Genomic DNA, 21,508 nt, shown 5'->3' with positions numbered 1-21,508 from the left:
CGAAGGTACGCCAGCCGCGGCCGGAGCCGGAAGTAGAGGTTGCCGAGTCCGCCCCCAACCCCTCCCCGAGCGAAAGCTGAAGCGGGAGCCGAGGCGGGAGCTGCGGTGGGGCTGCGGGTGAGCGGCGGGCGGCGCGGGGAAGTGGGAAGCGCCAGCCTTTTGGGGGCACGTTTCCCGGATGCTGGCCGGACGCCGAGGGGTCTCCAGGCCCGGGGGCTTGGGAGAGGACCTCCTTGCCTTCCCGCCGCCTCTTTCCCGCCCCGGGGCTTGCACTGGGGTTTCAGGGAGGTGATGATCGGCCAGCGCTTAGCCCCGTGCCTGGAAGGGATAGGCGCTGCAGTTAATACTCTCCTTCATCGACCTGTCTCTGAAGTGGGGACCTGTTGTCTGAATCTGTTGTCACGAGTAGGGAAACTGAGGTTCGGCGGGGCCGCGCAGCTGTGGGGGCCAAGTCAAGGCACGCTCCACGCGCCGCCGCCTGGGCCCTGGCTCAGTCGTGGGCCACTGGCTGTGTTTCTCTGAGTTGTTAATGGATATGAGAGAGGGTCCCTTTGTGACCAAAACAGCTGGAATCCAGGGGCAGTCATTTCTCGCAGGTAAAAAGGAAGACGATGGCCTTATCTTGCCTCTTTAGCACAAAGCCTTTGGGAACAGGACCTGGAGAAGTCAACCCAACGTGGGCTTGATGGCCATTTAGCCCTGGGGTCCCCAAAACCTTGGCAAAGGTCACCTGGCACTAGTCTGAATTGTTCTGAACCTCGTTTAATCATGGTTTAAAAAAATTACAGGGCCTGCCTGGTAGAGCTGTTGCAAGATTAAACAAAGTAGCAGTTTGTAGCAACTGTTTGGCTCCAGAGCAGGAGCATTCTTTCCTCTTCCTGACTCCACGGGTATTGGGTTAAGTTACTAAGGTGGGAAATCCTAGGGCTCTAAATGCTATTTGGACCACTGCTAGGCCTCTGCTCCTAAGCCAAGTTCACTTGTTCATAAGACTGACAGAAAGGACCTTATGTACAGTGTCTCCCAAAGGACACATACCACTGATGGTATTGCGGTTGATAGTTGACAGCCCAGTTAACAGGCTAGCCTGTGGATTTGCTGTCAGCACTCCCTTAGCACTTGCTGATCTCCTCTTTTGAAATAAGAATAAACTTTAGGTTCAGCTGTAACAGGCAGCAAGATCAAACCTGATACACCACGTAGGTTATGGAAAGAACCCAGTTCTGGCCATTGATTACAGGTGTTCAGTTCCTACAAAGCTACATACAGTTTCCCTTTTTGAAAATGTATATTTAAGATTTTTTAAAAAAGCAGAGATGTTTAAAAAAAAGATTTTTTAAAAAAGCAAAAACTTAAGAAAATAATAACATCGATAAAGCAAAAAGGTTAAGACAGTACCTGATATAATGATGGTATAATGAAGTTGGCAATCCATTGCTTTCAGCTTTTATTCTCATTGACTTCCCTTTTGAAATCAGTGTGCCTTAGTGGAAAAATAGGCCCCAAATAATCACAGAAAATTAATCACAGTTAAAACTGGAGAATTCTTTTAAGAGGTGGAACCTGGTGCAGTTAAAACAAAAGAAGGTACCCTGCTGGAAGTAAGGAATCATGAATTTCAGCCCCAACTCAACAAACTTCCCAGGTAACCTTTGGAAAATCCCTTTCTCTGAGTCTTAGTTTGTTCTTCTTTGAGATGGTTGTACCAGATCATCACCGAGGTCCCTTTCCCAGGATTCTATGATTCTGAATCCTTAAAGGAAGTCCTATTTTTTCCTAGTAAATCAGTGATACCCAGAACAACACAAAGTACTCATGCAGAACTGAAATATAAACTGTTGAGCTAGAACGTGTGTTTCTTTAGAGCCACTACTGCTAAAGACCTACACGTATTAGTGTGCAGGAACAACTAGTCTGTCCTATGGACAGATGACCAGAAACTGGGGCGGCTGCTGATGGCGCGCTTTTGGGCACTGTCCAGTTGTATCCTTAGCCCTGGATAAATGAGGTAATCCCTTTGAAGATGCTAGGGTAAGACATTTTTCTCTAAAAGTGATCTTTTTTAAAAAAGTTTTTATTTATTTATTTTGAGAGAGAGAGAAAGAGCACAAGCAGGTGAGGGGCAGAGGGCGAGGGAGAGAGAATCCCAAGCAGGCTCTGTGCTGACAGTGAGGTCTCACGAACCATGAGATCATGACCTGAGCCAAAGTCAAGAACTGGATGCTTAACCAACTGAGCCACCCACGTGCCCTCTCTCTAAAGGGATCTTTGGAGAAGAATCTGTTAATTAGTTACCGAAAAGGTATTTAGGCTCCTTGGGTGTGAAGAGGAATAGTAGAAATATGAAACTTACAGAAACTGATACCATAGGAAAAAAGAACATTGAGAAGTGTTTGCAACATTCATACAGATTTAAAGTCCATTTTTATTTTTTATTTTTTTATTTCTAGGATAGAGAGAGAGAGACAGCGTGAGCAGGGGAGGGTCAGAGAGAGGGAGACACAGACTGAAACAGGCTCCAGGCTCTGAGCTGGCAGTCAGCACAGAGCCTGACGCAGGGCTCAAACCCACGAACCACGAGATCATGACCTAAGCGAAAGTCAGACGCTTAACCGACTAAGCCACCCAGGCGCCCCTAAAGTCCATTTTTAAAATTTAGACATCCAAAAGTATTTTTATTCTTTACTTTGCAGGTAAAATTCTTTCATACATGCGGTCGTTCATTCAGTCAGTACTTGCTCATAGTCTACCACTTTACTGTTAGAGTAAACAGTAAACATGTTACCTCTGCTTTGCCATGATGGCTGTTGTTGGTGCTCCTACGACAAAGCGCTAGTTTCCTCATTATATAAACAGTTCCTAAAAATAAAAAACCAGCAATCCAGCTGGAAAGAAAAAGGATAAAAAAATATGACTATACCATTCACAGGAAAGGAAATCAAATGTGAAGAAGCGTACTTCTGAGCTTCTGAAATCCTTAGGTGTCTTTCATACCAAAATTGATGTTTTCTTCTAGTATTTTTCTAGTTTCATCGTTTTGCTAGATCTGGAATCTATTTTGGTGGAAATTATAAAGTAGGAGTCTAGCTTTAACTTTCCTCCCGGAAGGTGGCTTAGTTGTCTCAGTAGAAGTCATGTTTTGTTTTGTTTTTTAATACAGTGTCATATTTATCAACATCAGGGCCGTATCTATAATGATCAAAAAGACGGGGCAGCTGGGTGGCTCAGTCAGTTAAGCATCCGACTCTTGATTTCAGCTCAGGTCATGATCTCACAGTTGGGGAATTCAAGCCCCAAGTTGGGCTCTGAGCTAATGGCGTGGAGCCTGCTTGGGATTGTCTCTCTCCCTCTTTCCCTTGAGATTCTCTCTCCCTGCCCCTCCCCTGTGCTCTCTCTCTGCTTCCCTCTCAAAAGAAAAAGGGGTGCCTGGGTGGCTTAGTCGGTTAAGCGTCTGACTTTCGCTTAGGTCATGATCTCGCGGTTCGTGGGTTCGGGCCCTGCGTCGCGCTCTGTGCTGACTGCCAGCTCAGAGCCTGGAACGTATTTCAGAGTCTGTGTCTCCCTCTCTTTCTGACCCTCCCCTGCTCACGCTGTTTCTCTCTCTCTCCTAGAAATAAATAAGAATATTTAAAAAAAAAAAAAAAAAAGAAAGAAAGAAAGAAGCTTTAAAAAAGAGAGAGAGAGAAAGGGCCCGTGTTTCTTTTATTTAGCCATTTATTTATTAGATGTCCTGTATCAGTCATGGGACCAGCTATTGCTCCTATGCTGGTGGTCAGTAACTGACCATGACACAGTGCGCAGTCCATTGTACGGGACTGGGGACAGCAGGAAACAACTTATCCCGTCAGTGGGTGTTAGAAGAGCTCTGTAAACAAGAGTTAGCACTAGAGCCTGGCTGTCACACAGTTAAGCTGCATTCTCCAGGCTTGGCGGAGAATTCCAATCAAGGGAATGGAGGCTTGAAAATATGTTTTCCTTTTTTTTTCTTTTTTTAAATTTTTAAATGTATTTCTGAGAGAGAGACAGTGTAAGCAGGGGAGAGTCAGAGAGAGAAGGAGGCAGAATCTGAAGCAGGCTCCAGGCTCTGAGCTAGCTGTCAGCACAGAGACCAATGTGGGGCTCGAATCCATGAACCGTGAGATCATGACCTGAGCCGAAGTCGGACGCTTAACCGACTGAGCCACCCAAGCACCCCTAGAATATGTTTTTCTTTAGACAGTAGTGTTCCATTTAATTGGCCAGAGCGTGGCCTGTGATGCTGGAGGTTGCGTGAGGCAGGCAGGAAGGTAGATCGGTACTCACTGGAAAGGGGCTAGTAAGTTCTGGGGACTGGATTCCCTGACCAGTGGGTCTCAGACCCAGCTGTGAATCAGAAAGACCTGGAGGATGTGGCCTGGGCATCTGCATCTTATAAAATGTCCCAGGGCATCCAATGCTCAGCTGAGGTGAGCTCAGCTCAATGCTGAGGTGGAGGTGCTGCACTCAGCGCTGGGGAGTAAACAGAATCATTGCCTGGGAGAAGGGCCATCTGCCCTACCCCAGCACATCAGTCCAGGTCCAAAGGCCCCAAAGTCTTTGTAGCATGGATCCAGGGAGAAGACTGACCTGAGGTCATGGGACCATGTCACTGTCTCCCAAAGGAACCCAAAAACCCAGGGTCATCTCTGAGCCAGTTCCATTGCCCTCGTTTGTTCAGTGTCTTCAAGTTTCCCTAACTTCTTTTTCATACCTCAGTTTTCTTTTTGTTGGTTGGTTGGTTGGTTGGTTTTATTATTTTTGAGAGAGTGAGAGGGGAAGTGGGGGAAGAGAGGATCTGAAGTGGAGTCTGTGCTGACAGCAGAGAGCTGGACATGAGGCTTGAACTTACGAACCATGAGATCATGACCTGGGCCAAAGCCCAACGTTTAACCAACCCCAAGCCACCAGGCACCCCTTGTTTGTTTGTTTGTTTAAGTAAACTTTGACCAACACAGGGCTCAAACTCACAACCTCGAGATCAAGAATCACATGCTATACCAACTGAGCCAGCTAGGCACCCCTGTTTTTGGGAGTGTTTTTTGGTTTTTGTTTTTTTAAGTAGGCTTCATGCCCAGCACGGAGCCTAACTACCTTGAACTCACGACTCTGAGATCAAGACCTGAGCTGAGACCAAGAGTCAGGCACTTGACTGACTGAGTCCCCCCAGGTGCCCCTGTTTTTGTTTTTTTTAAGTGAATTTCCTTCTTAGCGGTTGAGGTTCCATTAGAAGCATTGCTGTTTTCTGTGTGTCTTTTCTTCTCTTCAGGAGTGAGCGCTGACAGGAGTGTTGAGCTGCAGAAGAGCAATTTCTGAACTTCATTACCATCTCTCTGAGACTGGAGTGGAAAGGGCCAAAGCCCTTGGCAGCTTTAAGACAAGATGAGGACTGTGCTCATGGTTGCAGAAAAGCCATCCTTGGCCCAGTCTATTGCTAAAATCCTCTCTCGAGGTAGGGAAGACCAGCCCCGGGGGGAATCTGTGAGCGTGGTTATTTCTTTCTTTTTCCGGCCCTCTGGAGTTGACTTGGTTCAGAACAGCAGGTGTTAATGAAGCACCTTGGTATCAGTCACTGGGAGGTGCATTTACTGCCACACCCAGTGTGAGCCAGGGCCCAGTGTGTACCTTCAGCAAGGTACAGGCACACTTCATAGCGTAGCACCGAGCAGGCCACTGTCAGAGCGCCGTGCCTGTCATGTTGGTGGTCATAAGCAGCAACCAGCCCTGGTAACTTACACAGAAAGGGAATTCACCAGAAGGAAGAAGAAAGAGCCAAGACCCCACCCTGGTCTAAATTTGACCCCAGTCTTGGACCCCAGTCTAAGTCTGAGGCCATGCCACGGACATTGTCACCACAAGACCCCTCCCACTGCCCTCAACCCATGACTGCTACAGCTGCAGTCTGTGTGCCTCATGTCAGTCAAGAGTAGCCACTAGGCTGACCCTTGGCTACAGCCCTCCTGAAACACCAGAGCACTAAGAAAGGGAAGATCTCTTCCTTGCCCCAGCTCTGGCAACTGGAATAGTTGGGGGGTGCTGCTTCCCCTCCTATCTGAGTTCACTCCAGAAAGGAAGGATGTTTGCATGCTGGGTACCCAGAAATGGCAGATGTCCACCATGACCTCCCCTTGGCCAGGACAGTGGGCTAGCATCCCTCTGGAGGGGAGGGGAGATGGGCCCGTTCCCCAGAGGCTAAGAAAGGTCAGCCAATGGGCTGTCTGGGGGGGGTTGTTCGGAGGGAGCATGAGAAAATCATGGGATTTGATAAGGAGTTCCCTGGACACCTTTGAGCACAGTTTGAAAGAAGTAAGGCAGGAATGCAGAGAAAGGGCTCAAAACCGTCTGCTCCTGCGAGTGTTCAGAGAGGGTGCTCCTGGCCTTCAGAGACACAGGGCTCAGCGTTGGGAGCTCACCATACTGGTTGGTTGGTAGCGGTGTCTTCCCTGAGAACCCTGACCTCTCTCAGCGCTCAGTTACCCACAGTGACCCAAGGAACATCACGGACCGCTCTGGGACAGGGTACTCTGGCCCTCCGAGCAGCAGCTCCAGGGCCCGGCGCCTCCGTGGCGGCTGTGGCTCACTGGAGCAGCCACCACTGCACTTCTACTCTGCAGGAAACATGTCTTCGCGCAAAGGGCTGAACGGAACATGCTCAGTGCACGAGTACACCGGGACCTTCGCCAGCCAGCCCGTCCGCTTCAAGATGACGTCTGTCTGTGGTCATGTGATGACCTTGGATTTCCTGGGTAAGCCCCCCACACCCTGCCTGCCCTCCATCCTGCTGAGGGAACCTCTGTGAAGTGCTGCCTCGGGTCTAGTTGGAGCCAGGGGAAGGCTCCAGGTGAGAAGTTTGTGCAGAAGCTGTGAGTCCTGAGGCCAGCACATCGTGGAGGGATGACCAGTGGCCTGGGGTGACATGCTCAGAACCCAGGCTTCGGAGCTCAGCGCCCCTGGATCCCCATCCCAGAGACACCCCTTAATCACTGCATGCCCTATGCTCCTTCCTGTGCTTCCTAGAGGCAGGGGATGCCCACCTCAGGGGGGCCTGGGGAGGTGGTTCCTGCTGAATATGACTATTGTCTGGTGGTCATTTGGTGGCTGTCATTGTTATCCTGGTATCATTGTTATGTCACCTTGCAAGAGCCAGCAGAGCTAGGTGCAGGGCCCTATGGCTGTTCCACATGTGTGAAGTGGGTCTTACGACAGTGCCATCCACTTCCAAGGATTGTTTGAGGACTAAGTGTGACAGTGAAGGTCAAGAGCTTAGCACATAGCAAGGTCTCCTTCTTGTTGCTCAGTGACAACAATGACATCAGCTCAGTTGTGTTACCAAGCACTTGGACTGAGTTTTATCACCAGCCAGCATGTGGGGAGCTAGGACTTAAACTTGACTTGGGGCACTTAGGTGGCTCAGTCGGTTAAGCGTCTAACTGTCTCAGATCTTGGTCTTGTGATTCATGAGTTTGATCCCCACATCAGGCTCTGTGCTGACACCTCAGAGCCTGGAGCCTGCTTCAGATTCTGTGTCTCTCTCTGCCCCTCTCCTGCCCGTACTTTGTGTCTCTCTCCAAAGTAAATAAAAGCATATAACAAAATTTAAACTTGACTATATCTGACCCTGTTCTCCCAGGCTGTACAAGATGGAGACTAAAAGAAAGCCAGAGGGCTAAGCATGCAAGCACTGAGCCCTGAGTAGAGAAGTAGGTGGATGTACCAGATATGAGGCCCAAAAGACTGATTCCCCACAGGGATCACCTGAGCCCCCGTCAGTGCCAGGTAGGGAGAGAGTTACAGAAATTCAGGCTGGAAGAGAAGACAGGTATGAGTGGTATAGCAGTGCCCTGGCAAAGTGAGCCAGCCCAGGAATGGCACTTCCAGCCACAGGGCCTTGTCCTGAAGTGAGCCTGCAGCAGCAGCAGCCCTGCCCCGTGGTGGCTCTGTGGGTGACCAAGGTGTGGTGTCACCTCAGCAGCCCAGGGGAATGAAGGCCCAGCGCTGCCTCTGGCTGTGGGGTTGTCCTGGGTAAAGTGTTCTTCAAGCCTCGCTCCCCCTGCTTTTGAGGCGAGACCACCACCATCCTCCTGGGGTTGTGACGATTGGAGAGGTCACGCCCTGTGAGCCAGAAAGTGGGATTCAGTTGTCACTGTGGCTGTGGTTTGCAGGGAAGTACAACAAGTGGGACAAGGTGGACCCTGCAGAGCTGTTCAGCCAAGCCCCGACTGAGAAGAAGGAAGCTAACCCCAAGCTGAACATGGTGAAGTTCCTGCAGGTGTGTGGGGCGGGCTAGAGCACAGGCACCCACGGAGGCCCCACCCCTGCACTGCAGGTGCCCTCCTGAGCCCTTCCCCATTTCTTTCAAAGGAGGCCTTTGCTGGATGCCCTGGGCTGGGCTTGCAGCCCTTTCTGGCCCCCGAGAGGCCTTTCAGGCCTCTTCCATCACAACAGTGGCCTAGAGGACCTGGGCGTCCCTGTCACGCAGCCCTGGGGAGCAGAAATTCTGGTTTTTAAATTGTTTGGTGCTGGTGGTGGTTTTTCTAATTTTAAAACAAATGCTCTACACCTGGAAAATATAAAAAAGTAGAAGGAAGAGCAAATCATTTCTGATCCCACTAAGAACCACTATTAACAATGAGGCTTATTTCAGCCCTTTTGCCGTGCAGTATCGCGTTGATGACTTTTTCGTGCCCAAAAAACTAAGTTCTAAGCCAGTTCTCCGAGTGGCTAAGGCAGCCTAAGTGCAGCCAGCGCCTCGCTCAGCCCGGGCCCTGCTGTGGGCACCAGCCCTCCTACTAAGGACTCCGGGGCCAGGCAGGAGCACCGTGGGTGGGGCTGCGGGGCTGGGCTGTGGCGGTGCCAGTCGCTATGTGCTGTGTGGCAGGTGGAAGGCAAAGGCTGCGACTACATCGTGCTGTGGCTGGACTGTGACAAGGAAGGGGAGAACATCTGCTTTGAGGTAAGAGGTGTGCCCACTGGGCTCCTCACTGCCGGCCGTCCCACCGACCTCACTCGCAGTCACCCCATTCTGGGGCCGCAGTCGGGAATCAGCTACGTTGCCTGAGAAATAGCCTTTTTCCCTCCTTTATTTTGGAAATTCCATAGACACTTTCAATTGCATGGACTCTACCAAGGGTGAAGGAGTGTTACTTCCCCTGCTGGGGCACGCTCTGAGAGCAAACATAGAAAGGGCAGAATTTTCTGTATGGATGGGAGTTTCCCAATCAAGCTGTCTCAAGGAGAGGATTGGCTTTCAGCATCCCGGCCTACTGGGCACCTTTCAGGGACCTTCGGCCAGGGCTGGTTGCCACTTGGCAACATTCCTCGCTCCTTTTCTCACCTCCAGCCTTCACTGTCTTCTCCCTAACCAGGATGCTCTCCACCTCCCATCTCCACCCTCCCTGCAGGGAAGCGGGTGCCTGCCACGGCTGTGGCTGTGGCACCCCCACGCTGATCCCAGCGGGAGGTGACCCCTCGTGCAGCTCACCTTCCTGCCTCTGTACCCTCAGCAAACATGACCGTGCATTGTCCCTTCCCAGACCCTCCTCTCCAGGCCCCTCCCCTGCAGGGCTGCTCCTCCCCTGGGGGGCCTTTGCATCTGGGGGTGGAGGCTCACCAGGATCTCTCCCCTCAGAAAGAAAGGCACCTCTTCCCTGTAAAGAATCTGCATGGTGAGGCTCCAGTGTGACTCCCCTCCCACTGCACGGCCTTCTTAGTGAGTCTGGCTCCAGGCCCCTGCTGTGCTTTAGCCCTGAGCCCCCTCTCCCTCCCCAAGCCCCATACCATGGGAGTCCCTTGCGCCCTTCTCCCTCCTGCCCTTTGCCTTTTCCTCTCGCTCTGTTTTCCTTCCCTGGCTATTCTCCAGTCTCTCAAAAGTTCCACCCACCCCTCCTGGCACTCTGCCCTCTAGAAGGAAGGGAAGTGGGTCAAGTGGGATGGACTTCGTGACTGAGCTCCCTTGCATCCATAGCAATAGCATTTCCTGGTTGGGGGCGAATGAGAGCAGAAGATGAGAGAAAGGGTGGTAGTAAGAGGGAGGATGTTTGAACAGGTTTGTCAGTGGATGGAAGAGCAGCCACGTAGCCGGAGTGCTGTGGGGAGACCGAGGCTTCTGGACAGGGAAGGAGGTGGAGGAGGGTCTGGCAGGATGGAGAGGGAGTCACTCACGTTGAGGTGCAGCCCCGGGCCTCACAGGCGCCGTGTGGAGCAGGAGACCTCAGCAGCGGGTTACAGCTGGGCCGCCTCCCCCAGGTCCTAGATGCCGTGCTGCCCATCATGAATCCAACCCACAGTGGCGAAAAGACGGTGTTCCGGGCCAGATTCAGCTCCATCACGGACACGGACATCTGCGCCGCCATGGCCCGCCTGGGCGAGCCCGACCATAACGAGGCGCTGTCGGTGGACGCCCGGCAGGAGCTGGACCTGCGCATCGGCTGCGCGTTCACCAGGTGCCGTCTGCCCTCCCTTCGGCCGGAGCCCCTGCCTTTCTGGTCCCCGTTTGCCACTCCAGGGCCTGGTTAGCACTAGGCCAGTGTCCACATCCTAAAGCCCATGAAGAAAACTGTCCATCTAGCTGATAGGCCACACAAGCCATGACTTGATAAGCAGGGTGTCTGTCTACGCTGTGTGGGTCTTCAGGAGAGGGTGGGGGGGGATGGAACATAGTAGGAGGGCTTCCCAGACCCGGGACGGGTGGAACCTCTGCTCTTCTCTCTTGCCTTCTGGGCCACGTGCACGCACATACGCTTCCTCTCTGCCTGCACACACCCTCCCCAGTCCCCCTGCTGAGCATGTCGTCACCCTGTCCCCTGTCTTCTGAGCAGGGAAGCCACCTGGGTGTCCTCCCTGCACCTACCACTAGCCCCATGCTGGATTCACATGGGTGGTCAGCGATGGTGTCTTGAGTGAATACATAACTGGAATATCTTTCTCTGCCCCATCCTCTTGATAGGTTTCAGACTAAATACTTCCAGGGAAAATACGGCAATCTAGACAGCTCCCTCATCTCCTTTGGACCATGTCAAACCCCTACCCTGGGGTTCTGCGTGGAGAGACATGATAAAATCCAGTCCTTCAAACCTGAGACCTACTGGGTGCTGCAGGCCAAGGTTTGGTTTCCTTCCCCTATGCACACTGGGTCTTTCCAGCTTCGGGCTGTGGACTCTGAGGGTCTTCCATCCTCATCATAGCCATGCAAGGCCAAGGACACAGAGGAGAGGCCAGAGAGTGGTCTGCGGGGTGCCCAGGGAAGGGACCCCAGCCTTCATAGAGAGGCAGGATGAGGTTAGGCCTGGATGCATTGAATTTGGATAAGCAGGAATGAACTCTGCTTTGGCAGTGCAGGGTACAGTCACCCCTAGGGCCATCAGCTGTGATGGTCAGGTCCAAGGACTGAACTGAGGGCCACAGGCCACTGACTTTCAAACTTTTTAAAGTCTTAGAACCCTTACTCCAAATAAAATCCTCCATGTAAGCTTCTTATAAGGTTTAAAATATAATACAGAGCCAGTCTGGTTGACATAGGGCTGTGGGCCCTTGGAAGGGCTGCACCTAGTGCTGTCCGGGTGTTGGGATGGTGGGCAGAGATGGCATTGAAGGCAGAGGTTCTGACGGTCCTAAGGACACAGCCTTGGCTTGGGGCTCCCTTGTGAGACCACCTGCCTGGTCTGAGGGGAGAGGCCTGGAGTCAGGGCAGCCTTCCCTTGGGGCTGGGTCTCAGCCTGCATATCTGTGCACCTGCACACCTGTACAGGTATGGCTGTGAGACCTGAGAGCTGGGACCATTTTGCTCCCAGACAAGGACCAGCTTCATCTGCCTTGATTCTCTCTCCTGGCAGGGGGCTTACCTGGATATTTTATCTCCTGTTTTCTCCTTTTTCCTCCAGGTTAATGCCGATAAAGACAGATCTCTTCTTTTGGACTGGGACCGAGTGCGAGTGTTCGACCGGGAGATCGCACAGATGTTTTTAAACATGACAAAACTAGAGAAGGAAGCCCAGGTGGGCCTGCCCCACCCGCATCTATCACGTTCACCCTGGCTGGGAGTAGACCTTGGAAGCCTCTGACTAGAAGAGTAGCTTGTGACCTAGAGTCCAATCTTTCTCTCCCTCTTTGAAACACAGACATATTTTGGAAAGAAGAATGGTTACAGAACTGCTTGCAGTAACTGCAGCATGTACCCATTTTGGCCTAAACTAACCCCCCACACTGTTCTGTCTGGAATTCAGAAGGCACTGCCTTGGCCAGGTCTCCATGGAATTGGGAGGGACAAGGTGTTGGAGTTGAGTTGTTTAGATTGTTTTTGCCACAGGCAAGACAGAGTCCTCCTTTCCAACAACTGTTCTGCCCAGAGTTGGAAGCTGACCAGTATTTTATCTAAACTGTGCAGTGTTTATGCAAATGATTACCAACATTTGAAAATTACAGGACTTCATGTGAAAGTCCTGACTTGCACTTTTTGTTGATGAATGGGAAGATGCAGCAGTACTAATAGTCCCTGTGGAAGCATTCAGGTGCAGTGAGTGCAGGCGGCTGCCCCAGAGACAGGCCTGCACTCCATGGCCTTCTCCAGCCCTTGCCTGCCGTCCCCGTGACTCAGCTGCCACTGGCTCCTCTAGGATTTTGTTTGCAGCCCCTTCTCTTGGCTCTTCCCCATTCCTCCAAGTTTTCTCCCTCCCTAGAAAGTTCTCTTGGAAAGAATTTTCTTTTTCCCTTCCTTGGCCTGAATAAATATTCAAGTCTTGAGACCACCATGAAGAGTGAAACTGAGAAGCAGGGAGACCAAATGAATGAAACCAGACCCTCCGCCCATACCTCCTGACTCTATTACGACCTCTTTGCCCCACCCCCTCAAATCCAGAATCTGTTCTGTCTTCTAGGTGGAGGCCACAAGCCGGAAAGAGAAGGCCAAGCAGAGGCCCCTTGCCCTGAACACTGTGGAGATGCTTCGAGTAGCTAGCTCTTCTCTGGGTATGTAGGGCATTTCTCTAGAGCCCCCGAATGCTTGGGGCAGGCATGCGGTGAGCCATTCAGCCCTGGTGCAGTGCCTGGGCATGCAGAGCGATGCTGATGCTTTCACGCTCCCTCCATGCCCACCTGTGCTGAGTGCCCACCTCCCCCTCGCCATTTGCACCTGTGCTGAGAATCCCACTCCGTGCTCACCTATGTTAAGCAACCGCTCACCTGCAGTGTCATTCCAGGCTTAGTGGGAATCTGAGCCTCATGCTGATTTCATTTCCAGAGTGGAAATAAGTAATAACAAACATGAGAGAGGATTCCATTTTGGAGGACTATTGGTTAATATGCAATAGCACCTTTGAACTTATTTGGGGAAAACAGACCATTTCATATTATTGAACGTCCATGCAGCTGCTGCCAGAGCCGAACACATGGAAGGCCATGGTCGGGGATCACCTGCAGGGCAGACCCATGTGTCACTGGCGCAGTGAAGTCCCCTCGGAGGCATTAGACCATGGAGTTCCAGCCGCAGACCCAAACCCTGTCCAGTGTCAGCTTGGCTACTTTCTTTCTTGTCCTGGAGCCTTGGTTTCCTTACAAGGAAACAGAGAGTGGCATGTAACCATCTCTCAGGGCTGATTGTTCTCAGGATTAAATGATTGTAATGGTGTATCCTAACGGTAGCAGTGATAACGACTGCTGCTACTGATACGCATGAGAGACATCCTGACTTTAGCGCCCCAGAGCAGTTTCACTGGTGTAGGGGGAGAGGCCAAGGGGTGGAGGTCAAAGCCCCAGGCCGATGTCCTGCAGGGGCCAGTGTGACCAGTGTTGATGTAATGTCTCTGAGCCCCGTTGCCCCAGGAGGGAGAAGGGGTTTGGACCGGAAAGTTGGCCGTCCCTGACAGCTGTTGGCCTCAAGGCACTGGTGGCCTATGCAGCCTGGGGAAACTATGGCCAGTGTCCTCAGCACGGCACCTTCAGGGATCCTCGGAGGGCAGCAAGGACACTGAGTGGCTGGTAGCTGAGTGCCAGCCGCTGCTGCCCTCCCTCAGTGGTCCTGGAGTGCCACGAGGACAGAAACACCCACGGAGCTCAGAACGGGGCGTGTGCTAATTCTGCAGTCATAGTGGGACATTGGCAGACGCTGAGGCACAGCCGCACTCCATGGCCAGAGTGTGAGAGATCAGCGCTTTGCAGGCCACATTTCATCGGCACAGCCACCAGTGTTGTGAGGGTGACACTGTGGCGCATCCCTGTCCTGGGTCCACCTTTACAGGTTCAGGACCTCAGCCTCGGGTAAGGCTGTATGGGCACAACAGCCTGGCCAGCAGCTCTGTGCTCTAGCTGTGCCCACTCAGAACCACCTTCACCTGCCAGGAGGCTCTGGCCCCCTTTGGTGGGGAGCCTGAGTGCCCGGGCCCATAGGCAGGGACCCAGCCATCCCCGGCATTCTGGTCCACTGAGCCTCCCATCCCTCGCAGGCATGGGGCCACAGCACGCCATGCAGACCGCCGAGCGGCTCTACACGCAAGGCTACATCAGCTACCCGCGGACTGAGACCACCCACTACCCCGAGAACTTTGACCTGAAGGGCCCTCTGCGGCAGCAGGCCAACCACCCCTACTGGGCCGACACGGTGAGCAGAGCCACCGCACACGCCTGTTGCCGGGCACTTTGGCCAAGCCCAGAACTAGTGCTGGCTCCTCTCTGTGGGAAGGCAGCTGTGCCCAGACTCACTGCTTTGTCTTCTGTCCCTCAGGTGAAGCGGTTGTTAACAGAGGGCATCAACCGCCCACGGAAAGGCCATGATGCTGGTGACCATCCCCCCATCACCCCCATGAGGTCTGCCACAGAGGCTGAATTAGGTATTGGGCACTCCCCCCAGCACTCGCACACTCACTCACACACACACCAAGCTTCTGGGTGGGAAGCTACAGTCACGTGGCGCCTTAGGACAATGTCAGGCCCCGTTGGCGATGTGGGGGCTCCCTCCTTCCCCCACCTGCCCCCGGCTGTTGGGGGGGGTCACCTGGAGGTTGTGTCCTATTGCCGTGGGGCAAGACAGGAGGAAAGTGGTGGCACCAGGTGTGGGGTGGTATACCTGAGTGCAGGTGCAGGTGGCCGCTCGTGGGAGGCAGGAGGGGGAGGCAGATGGGCAAGGAGGGGACAGGACGGGACCAAGACAGGGAGTACTGGGGCCCAACCACTGGGTGTGCCTCCTGCTTCTCACCCGACCAAGGCGGCGCCAGGGGCCCGTGTACTGGGAGGAGGCAGGGAAAGGGAGAACCGTGCAGGTAGAAGACAGGAGCCACTGTGTCCCGCCCAAGCTTGCAGTCACCAGCTGGGGCCAGGCCAGGCCCTGAAGAGCAGTCCCATCTGGAAGCAGAGGTCGGAGCTGTAACTGTGAAGGCACCACCACAGCACAGGGGACTCACTTTCCCTTCCTGTGCATTTCCTCCTCTCTCGAGCTTCAGCATCCTGTGCTGATGGCCGGGGCCCTGGCCCTGAGTGAGAGCGATGGGGGTGGGGATCCTTAGAGCCGGAGCCTCCGGCCGGTGACCAGCTTCCACGCCTAATGCAGGGAGCGAGGCGTGGCGGCTGTATGAGTACATCACGAGACACTTCATCGCCACTGTTAGCTATGACTGCAAGTACCTCCAGAGCACCATTTCCTTCCGAATCGGGCCCGAGCACTTCACCTGCACAGGGAAGACCGTCATCTCTCCAGGTAAAACTGCAGGCCCCAGCCTGGCTCCTCACTCACCCCCACAGATGGACAGAGCATTCTCCGCGGGACCTGGGGAGGGAGGCCTGGAGTCTTGGGCCGGGGCCGCCGGGACCGGGATCCCAAGTGACAGCACCCTATCCCTGCAGGGTTCACGGAGATCATGCCCTGGCAGAGTGTGCCTCTGGAGGAGAGCCTGCCCACCTGTCAGAGGGGCGACACTTTCGCCGTAAGTGAGATAAAGATGGTAGAGAAGCAGACGAGCCCGCCCGACTACCTGACGGAGGCTGAGCTCATCACACTCATGGAGAAGCACGGCATCGGTGGGTGCGCCCGCCCTCCTGCCCACCCAGGACCGGGGCCCAGAAGACAGTGCTTCCAGACCTGCTCAGTGACCCCTCCATGCCTAGCACCTAGTAGCCACAGCCCAGGGTGTGAGTCCCCAGGCAGTGTTCGCTCTAATGGGCACTGCCTGTTCCTTGATGTGCTGCACTAGCTGACCCAGCTCTGGAGGGCCAGAACAATCCAGGTTGCTGTACCTGAGTCTTGCTCTATCACTAACAGTTGTGACAGGTGACTATCAGGGAACGTCTCACCTGAGTTTGGTGACAGTGGTGTGCGGGTGCTGCTCCCCCAGCATCCTCTGTCGTTCCCTGATGACGAGACATCTGTGGCTCCCTGCAGCCACACACTGGACAGCAGCCCAGACCCCATAACCCAAATAAGCCCGTGAAGAGGGCTCCCGTGACCTGAACAAGACAGCAGCCCTGGGGGGCTCTGTGAACCAGGGGCCCCCAGGGCTGTGTGAAAAGGAACTGGCAAGCATGCACTGGGCACAGCGGGGAGTGTGCTGGGGCTCAGGTCCCAATCCCAGCCTCGTCCTTCAGGTGCAGTACCACAGTGTCCTCCTTAGCCTCTGAGACCATCTGAGGAGGCTTCTCAGCACGGGGGAGCAGTGATGGCAGCATCTGGCAGTGCCAGGTGACCCTGAAGTCTCTAGGGGAGGTGCCGTCCTGGAATCTGGTCACAAGAGATCTGGGAGCCAGAAAGTGGGCAGTTTTGAGCAGGTTTCAGAGGGGACAATTCAGCAGTGAGCATGGGACCTCCTCCGTGTTCAGAGGTCTTGAGACCTGGTTCCAGAAGGTGTGGGCATCTCAGGATTGAGGCAGGGAGAGGCCAAGGAGGTTACATTTACCAAATGTGAGGGGCAGGCAGACTGAGCTCCCGTGATCTTGGTAGAGTTCCTTACCTCCATGAGCCTCTGTTGACTGTGGAGAGGGGTTAAGCACCCGGCGCTGGGAGGGCCGTTTTTGGATTCACAAGACCATTCTCGAAACACACTGTGTGGTGCCCAGCACAGTGCTCGCCGGAAACAGAGGGGAAGGGGCTGAGAACTAGGGGCCGTGTGTGAGTGGGGGCAAAGGTGGTCTGATGGGGAGCCGGCTAGAGAACACTTGCTATGTGTTGTTGTGTATTGCTATGTGTTGCTACATGTTTCAGGGACAGACGCCAGCATCCCCGTGCACATCAACAACATCTGCCAGCGCAACTACGTCACTGTGGAGAGCGGACGCCGGCTCAAACCCACCAACCTTGGCATCGTCCTGGTGCACGGCTACTACAAGATTGGTGAGTCCGCAGGGTGCCTGGGGGGCACAGTCAGTTGAGTGTCAGACTTCAGCTCAGGTCATGATCTCACGGTTCATAAGTTTGAGCCCCACATCGGGCTCTGTGCTGACAGCTCAGAGTCTGGAGTCTGCTTCAGATTCTGTGTCTTCCTCTCTCTCTGTCCCTCCCCCCACTTGTGCTCTCTCTCTCTCAAAAATGAATAAACATTTTTAAAAAATTAAAAAAAAAAATAGTGGTGAGTCTGGCGGGCTGTTGCTCCCTGGCTTTGGCCTGGGCCGCGGCTCTGTGTTCATCAGCCCACAGCCTCTGGCAGGCCATGGCCCTGCAGCAAGTCACCTCCCCCTAGAACAGTGCTACATGCCCCCCACCCAGGATGTGCCCCCAGCAGGGTCCCTGTGTGGTGGATGGATGAATGGACGAAGGCAAAGGATCCAAGAGAGGAGAATCAAGGGGCTTTTCCCCGCAGACTGGGCCCTCCTTGCCGACCGAGCTCTTTGCTCTGTCCCAAAGAGGTTCGGGGGGTCTCCAGGGAGACGGCAGGGCACAGACCCGGCCTGAGGACTTCCAGGAACTGTGACACAGTCTTAGAGACACAATGCCCTGGCCACTCCACACCGGATTTTCCGGGTAGGAGATCCGGAAAGGCCCAGGGGCACAGGACTACAGCCGGAGCTGGCGGGAGCAGCCACAGCCCCCCAGCACAAGTGCTCACAGCAGTGCTCCCCCACTTGCAGACGCAGAGCTGGTGCTCCCCACCATCCGCAGCGCAGTCGAGAAGCAGCTGAACCTGATCGCCCAGGGCAAAGCCGACTACCGCCAGGTCCTGGGCCACACCCTGGACGTTTTCAAGAGGAAGTTCCACTACTTCGTGGACTCCATCGCCGGTGAGCCCACCTCTTCCCTACCCCTGCCCCAGAGGCCCCTGGGCCAGGGCTGCCCCGGCCATGCGGGACCAGTGTCTAGATCTGGGCTCTGGGGCTCCTTTGGGAGGACAGGGCAATGACATCTCATTGCCAGGCCCTCATTGGGGTCAGAGAGCTGGTATTTTTGTTTTTAGTAAGTTTATTTATTTTTGAGAGAGAGAAAGCATGAGCAGGGGATGGGCAGAGAGAGAATCCTAAGCCACCTCTGCACTGTCAGTGCAGAGTTCGATGCAGGGCTCAAACCCATAATCCATGAGATCATAACCTGAGCCTAAACCAAGAGTCAGACACTTAACCGACTGAGCCACTCAGGTGACCCAAGAGCAGACATCTCAACACCACACTCAAGGCACCCAGCTCGTGTGACAAATGAGGCTTCAGCCCTGTTGTTCCTGTTACCCCAGCACCCTCAGGGATAGAGACGCATTCACTCAGATCCTTGCTCGCTCGCGGTGGCCTCCCCCTCCACCCACCTATCCAGGGTGCACAGCCAGAGGCTAGGAGGATGTGACTTTTCCCTGCGCTGCTTGCTCTCAGGCATGGACGAGCTGATGGAGGTGTCTTTTTCTCCTCTGGCGGCCACGGGCAAGCCCCTCTCCCGCTGTGGGAAGTGCCACCGGTTCATGAAGTACATTCAGGTAAGTGAGGGTGAAGGGCTGTGACGGCCCCTTCTGGCCTACAGCACCCTCGTGTACAGACCTGGGCAAGAGCTATCTCCTCTGTAGACCTTTGCCTTACCTCTGGTCCTGCGGGAATCATTGTTGTGGCTGTCGCACAGAATGAGAGGCCTGCTGCAGCCTTACCCACAGACACCCACAGTTTCCCCTGACCCCAGGAACATGTGAGCTGTGGGGCTCTTAAGCACGTTGTCTGTTTCTTCCTGACAGCACATTATTTGCTATCCTGGGCATTAATATCCATGCAGGGGTTCTAGAACCGCCTTTCTCCCTGCGGGGAGCAAGTGTCCTGAGACATGGCCATGGGTCCTTGCCTGGCAACATGTTACATACACATTATGCATTATGTATTGGGTTACATGTTACACATTACATGCATATTACGCGTGTTACACATTATGCATTATATATTTTACACATATTACGTATGTCTCTATGTTGTGTAAATAAGTATACACATGTAGTGTGTGTTATGCATACATACCACAGAAGTAGCCTGTAAATAGAATGTGTTCTGCTATGTGTGTGATATACATAATACATTATGTATTAAGTATTATGCATTACATTTTCTGTATTGTATGTCATATATTAATGTACTACACGTTATAGTGCTTCATAGTCTGTATCATACCTTATATATACATTATGTACTACATGTTACCCATTACTTATGTATTAGGAGAGCGAGGGCGGGCCAGAGAGCAGGGTGGCCTTGGTGACCCCGACCCTCCTCCCTGGTGTTACTGCAGGCCAAGCCCAGCCGCCTGCACTGCTCGCACTGCGACGAGACCTACACCCTCCCCCAGAATGGCACCATCAAGCTCTACAAGGAGCTCCGGTGCCCACTAGATGACTTCGAGCTGGTCCTGTGGTCCTCGGGCTCTCGGGGCAAGAGCTACCCGCTGTGCCCCTATTGCGCCAACCACCCGCCCTTCCGAGACATGAAGAAAGGTGAGTGCCCCATCCCTGGGCCTCAGCCACTCCCTCCCAAGACAGGCTGCCCCATCCCCTGTGGGTGTCTGTGGCGTGTGTCCTGCCCCTGCCCTGCCCCACACCATGCTGGACACACCGGCTCAGGGGCAGGAGACCTGGGGTGTACGTGGGCACTCCTGACGCGGAGCCAGCGGTCTGCCACTCTGTACCGGTCATAATTGAGTGGGCAACTGTAGTCCGCTCTCTCAGGATTTGGGCACCCCGCTCCTGGGCTAGGTGAGAAGATGCAGCAGGTTGGGGCTCCCCACCTGGCAAGGGGTGCACCCGCAGTCAGCGTCTTCCACCATTCTCTATCCTCATGGTCATTACTGGGGAAAGGAGATTCATGTGCAGGTGGGGCTGACAGCCCTGAGCCGGGAGTCTAGAGGGGGCACAGGGCCCAGCATGTCCACCCTGGGCTGGGCCGTCTCCTTTACACCCCGGCCGGCCCCTACTACATACAGAAATGAGATACAGCGAGAGGCATCTACCTACATTCATCGGGGAGCCTGGGGATCCTTGGGGGCCTCAGTTCACCCCTCCTGACTCAAGCCTTGCCTGTGAGGCAGGGACAGACTACACATTTGGGCTACTACAGTTGCTGAGGCCCTGCCCTCCAGCATCTTTCAGGGCACCTGATGGCTCCGTGTGCTCCAGGGCCACAGGAGCCACATGGAGCTTCTGGGAAGTGGCTGTGGAAGCAGAGTGAAGGGGGAGGATGGACCTGGCCAGAGGCCAGCAGGAAGGCCTTCCGGAAATGATGGGTGGTGGCACTCACAGGTTGAGATTTTAGAGAAGCAGAGAAGCATCGGCAATGGCAGTGGGGGACTCCAGAGCCGGGGTGAGCAGGGAACAGTTTGCTGGGGTGAGGGATCTGGGCCACGAGGCCCTGGGAGAAGACCCCTGGGGAAGGAACGGGGGAGGGGGGTACACAGCACAGGGCGGGGGCCAGCATCTGCATCATGGGCCACCCCCTCTCTGCCAGGTATGGGCTGCAATGAGTGCACGCACCCCACCTGCCAGCACTCGCTGAGCATGCTGGGCATTGGCCAGTGCGTGGAATGCGAGAATGGCGTGCTGGTGCTGGACCCCACCTCAGGCCCCAAGTGGAAGGTGGCCTGCAACAAGTGCAATGTGGTGGCGCATTGCTTCGAGAATGCCTACCGCGTGCGGGTGTCCGCCGACACCTGCAGCACCTGCGAGGCCGCCCTGCTCGCTGTGGACTTCAACAAGGCTAAGTCCCCACTCCCGGGCGACGGGACACAGCACACGGGCTGCGTCTTCTGTGACCCCGTCTTCCAGGAGCTGGTGGAGCTGAAGCACGCCGCGTCCTGCCACCCCATGCACCGCGGTGGGCCAGGGAGGAGGCAGGGCCGGGGGCGGGCCCGGGGCCGGCGGCCCACAGGGAAGCCTGGCACCAGGCGGCCAAAGGACAAGATGTCAGCGCTGGCTGCCTACTTTGTATGACAGCCCCGCCGTCCCTCACACAGCTAGGCTCACACAGTTGCCCTTTGGGCCACAGAAATCATTAAAATGCATTTTGTCTTCTCAGTTTTCCCCGGTGTCAGAGGGTTATGGTGTCCTCGCTGCCCTTCCCGGTCTCCCCGCCC

At 54.3% G+C, this 21,508-nt stretch overlaps 1 protein-coding gene across 2 annotated transcripts; it reads left to right on the top strand.

Moving 5' to 3' along the window:
• The first annotated feature begins 59 nt into the window (after positions 1 to 59).
• Positions 60 to 21,454, top strand: TOP3B (DNA topoisomerase III beta). 2 transcript variants are annotated; one of them, XM_039242931.1, is made up of 18 exons: positions 60 to 117; positions 5,285 to 5,467; positions 6,630 to 6,761; positions 8,178 to 8,284; positions 8,894 to 8,968; positions 10,261 to 10,457; positions 10,961 to 11,117; positions 11,895 to 12,008; positions 12,888 to 12,978; positions 14,451 to 14,605; positions 14,729 to 14,834; positions 15,551 to 15,697; positions 15,844 to 16,017; positions 17,195 to 17,323; positions 18,058 to 18,207; positions 18,784 to 18,884; positions 19,676 to 19,877; positions 20,884 to 21,454. In XM_039242931.1, the coding sequence occupies exons 2-18, from the start codon at positions 5,398 to 5,400 to the stop codon at positions 21,363 to 21,365; spliced, it is 2,589 nt and encodes an 862-aa protein (XP_039098862.1). In that variant the 5' UTR covers positions 60 to 117; positions 5,285 to 5,397; the 3' UTR covers positions 21,366 to 21,454. The 2 variants fall into 2 exon arrangements, with proteins under 2 accessions (XP_039098862.1, XP_039098863.1); XM_039242932.1 differs by lacking the exon at positions 60 to 117 and adding an exon at positions 353 to 596.
• Positions 21,455 to 21,508: the final 54 nt, after the last annotated feature.

Source organism: Hyaena hyaena, unplaced genomic scaffold (genome assembly GCF_003009895.1).
Source record: "Hyaena hyaena isolate Hyena2069 unplaced genomic scaffold, ASM300989v1 scaffold_219, whole genome shotgun sequence".
In the NCBI taxonomy this organism is placed as follows: domain Eukaryota; kingdom Metazoa; phylum Chordata; class Mammalia; order Carnivora; family Hyaenidae; genus Hyaena; species Hyaena hyaena.
Note: the sequence above shows the minus strand (reverse complement) of the source record. Positions and strands in the feature narration are given on the sequence as shown.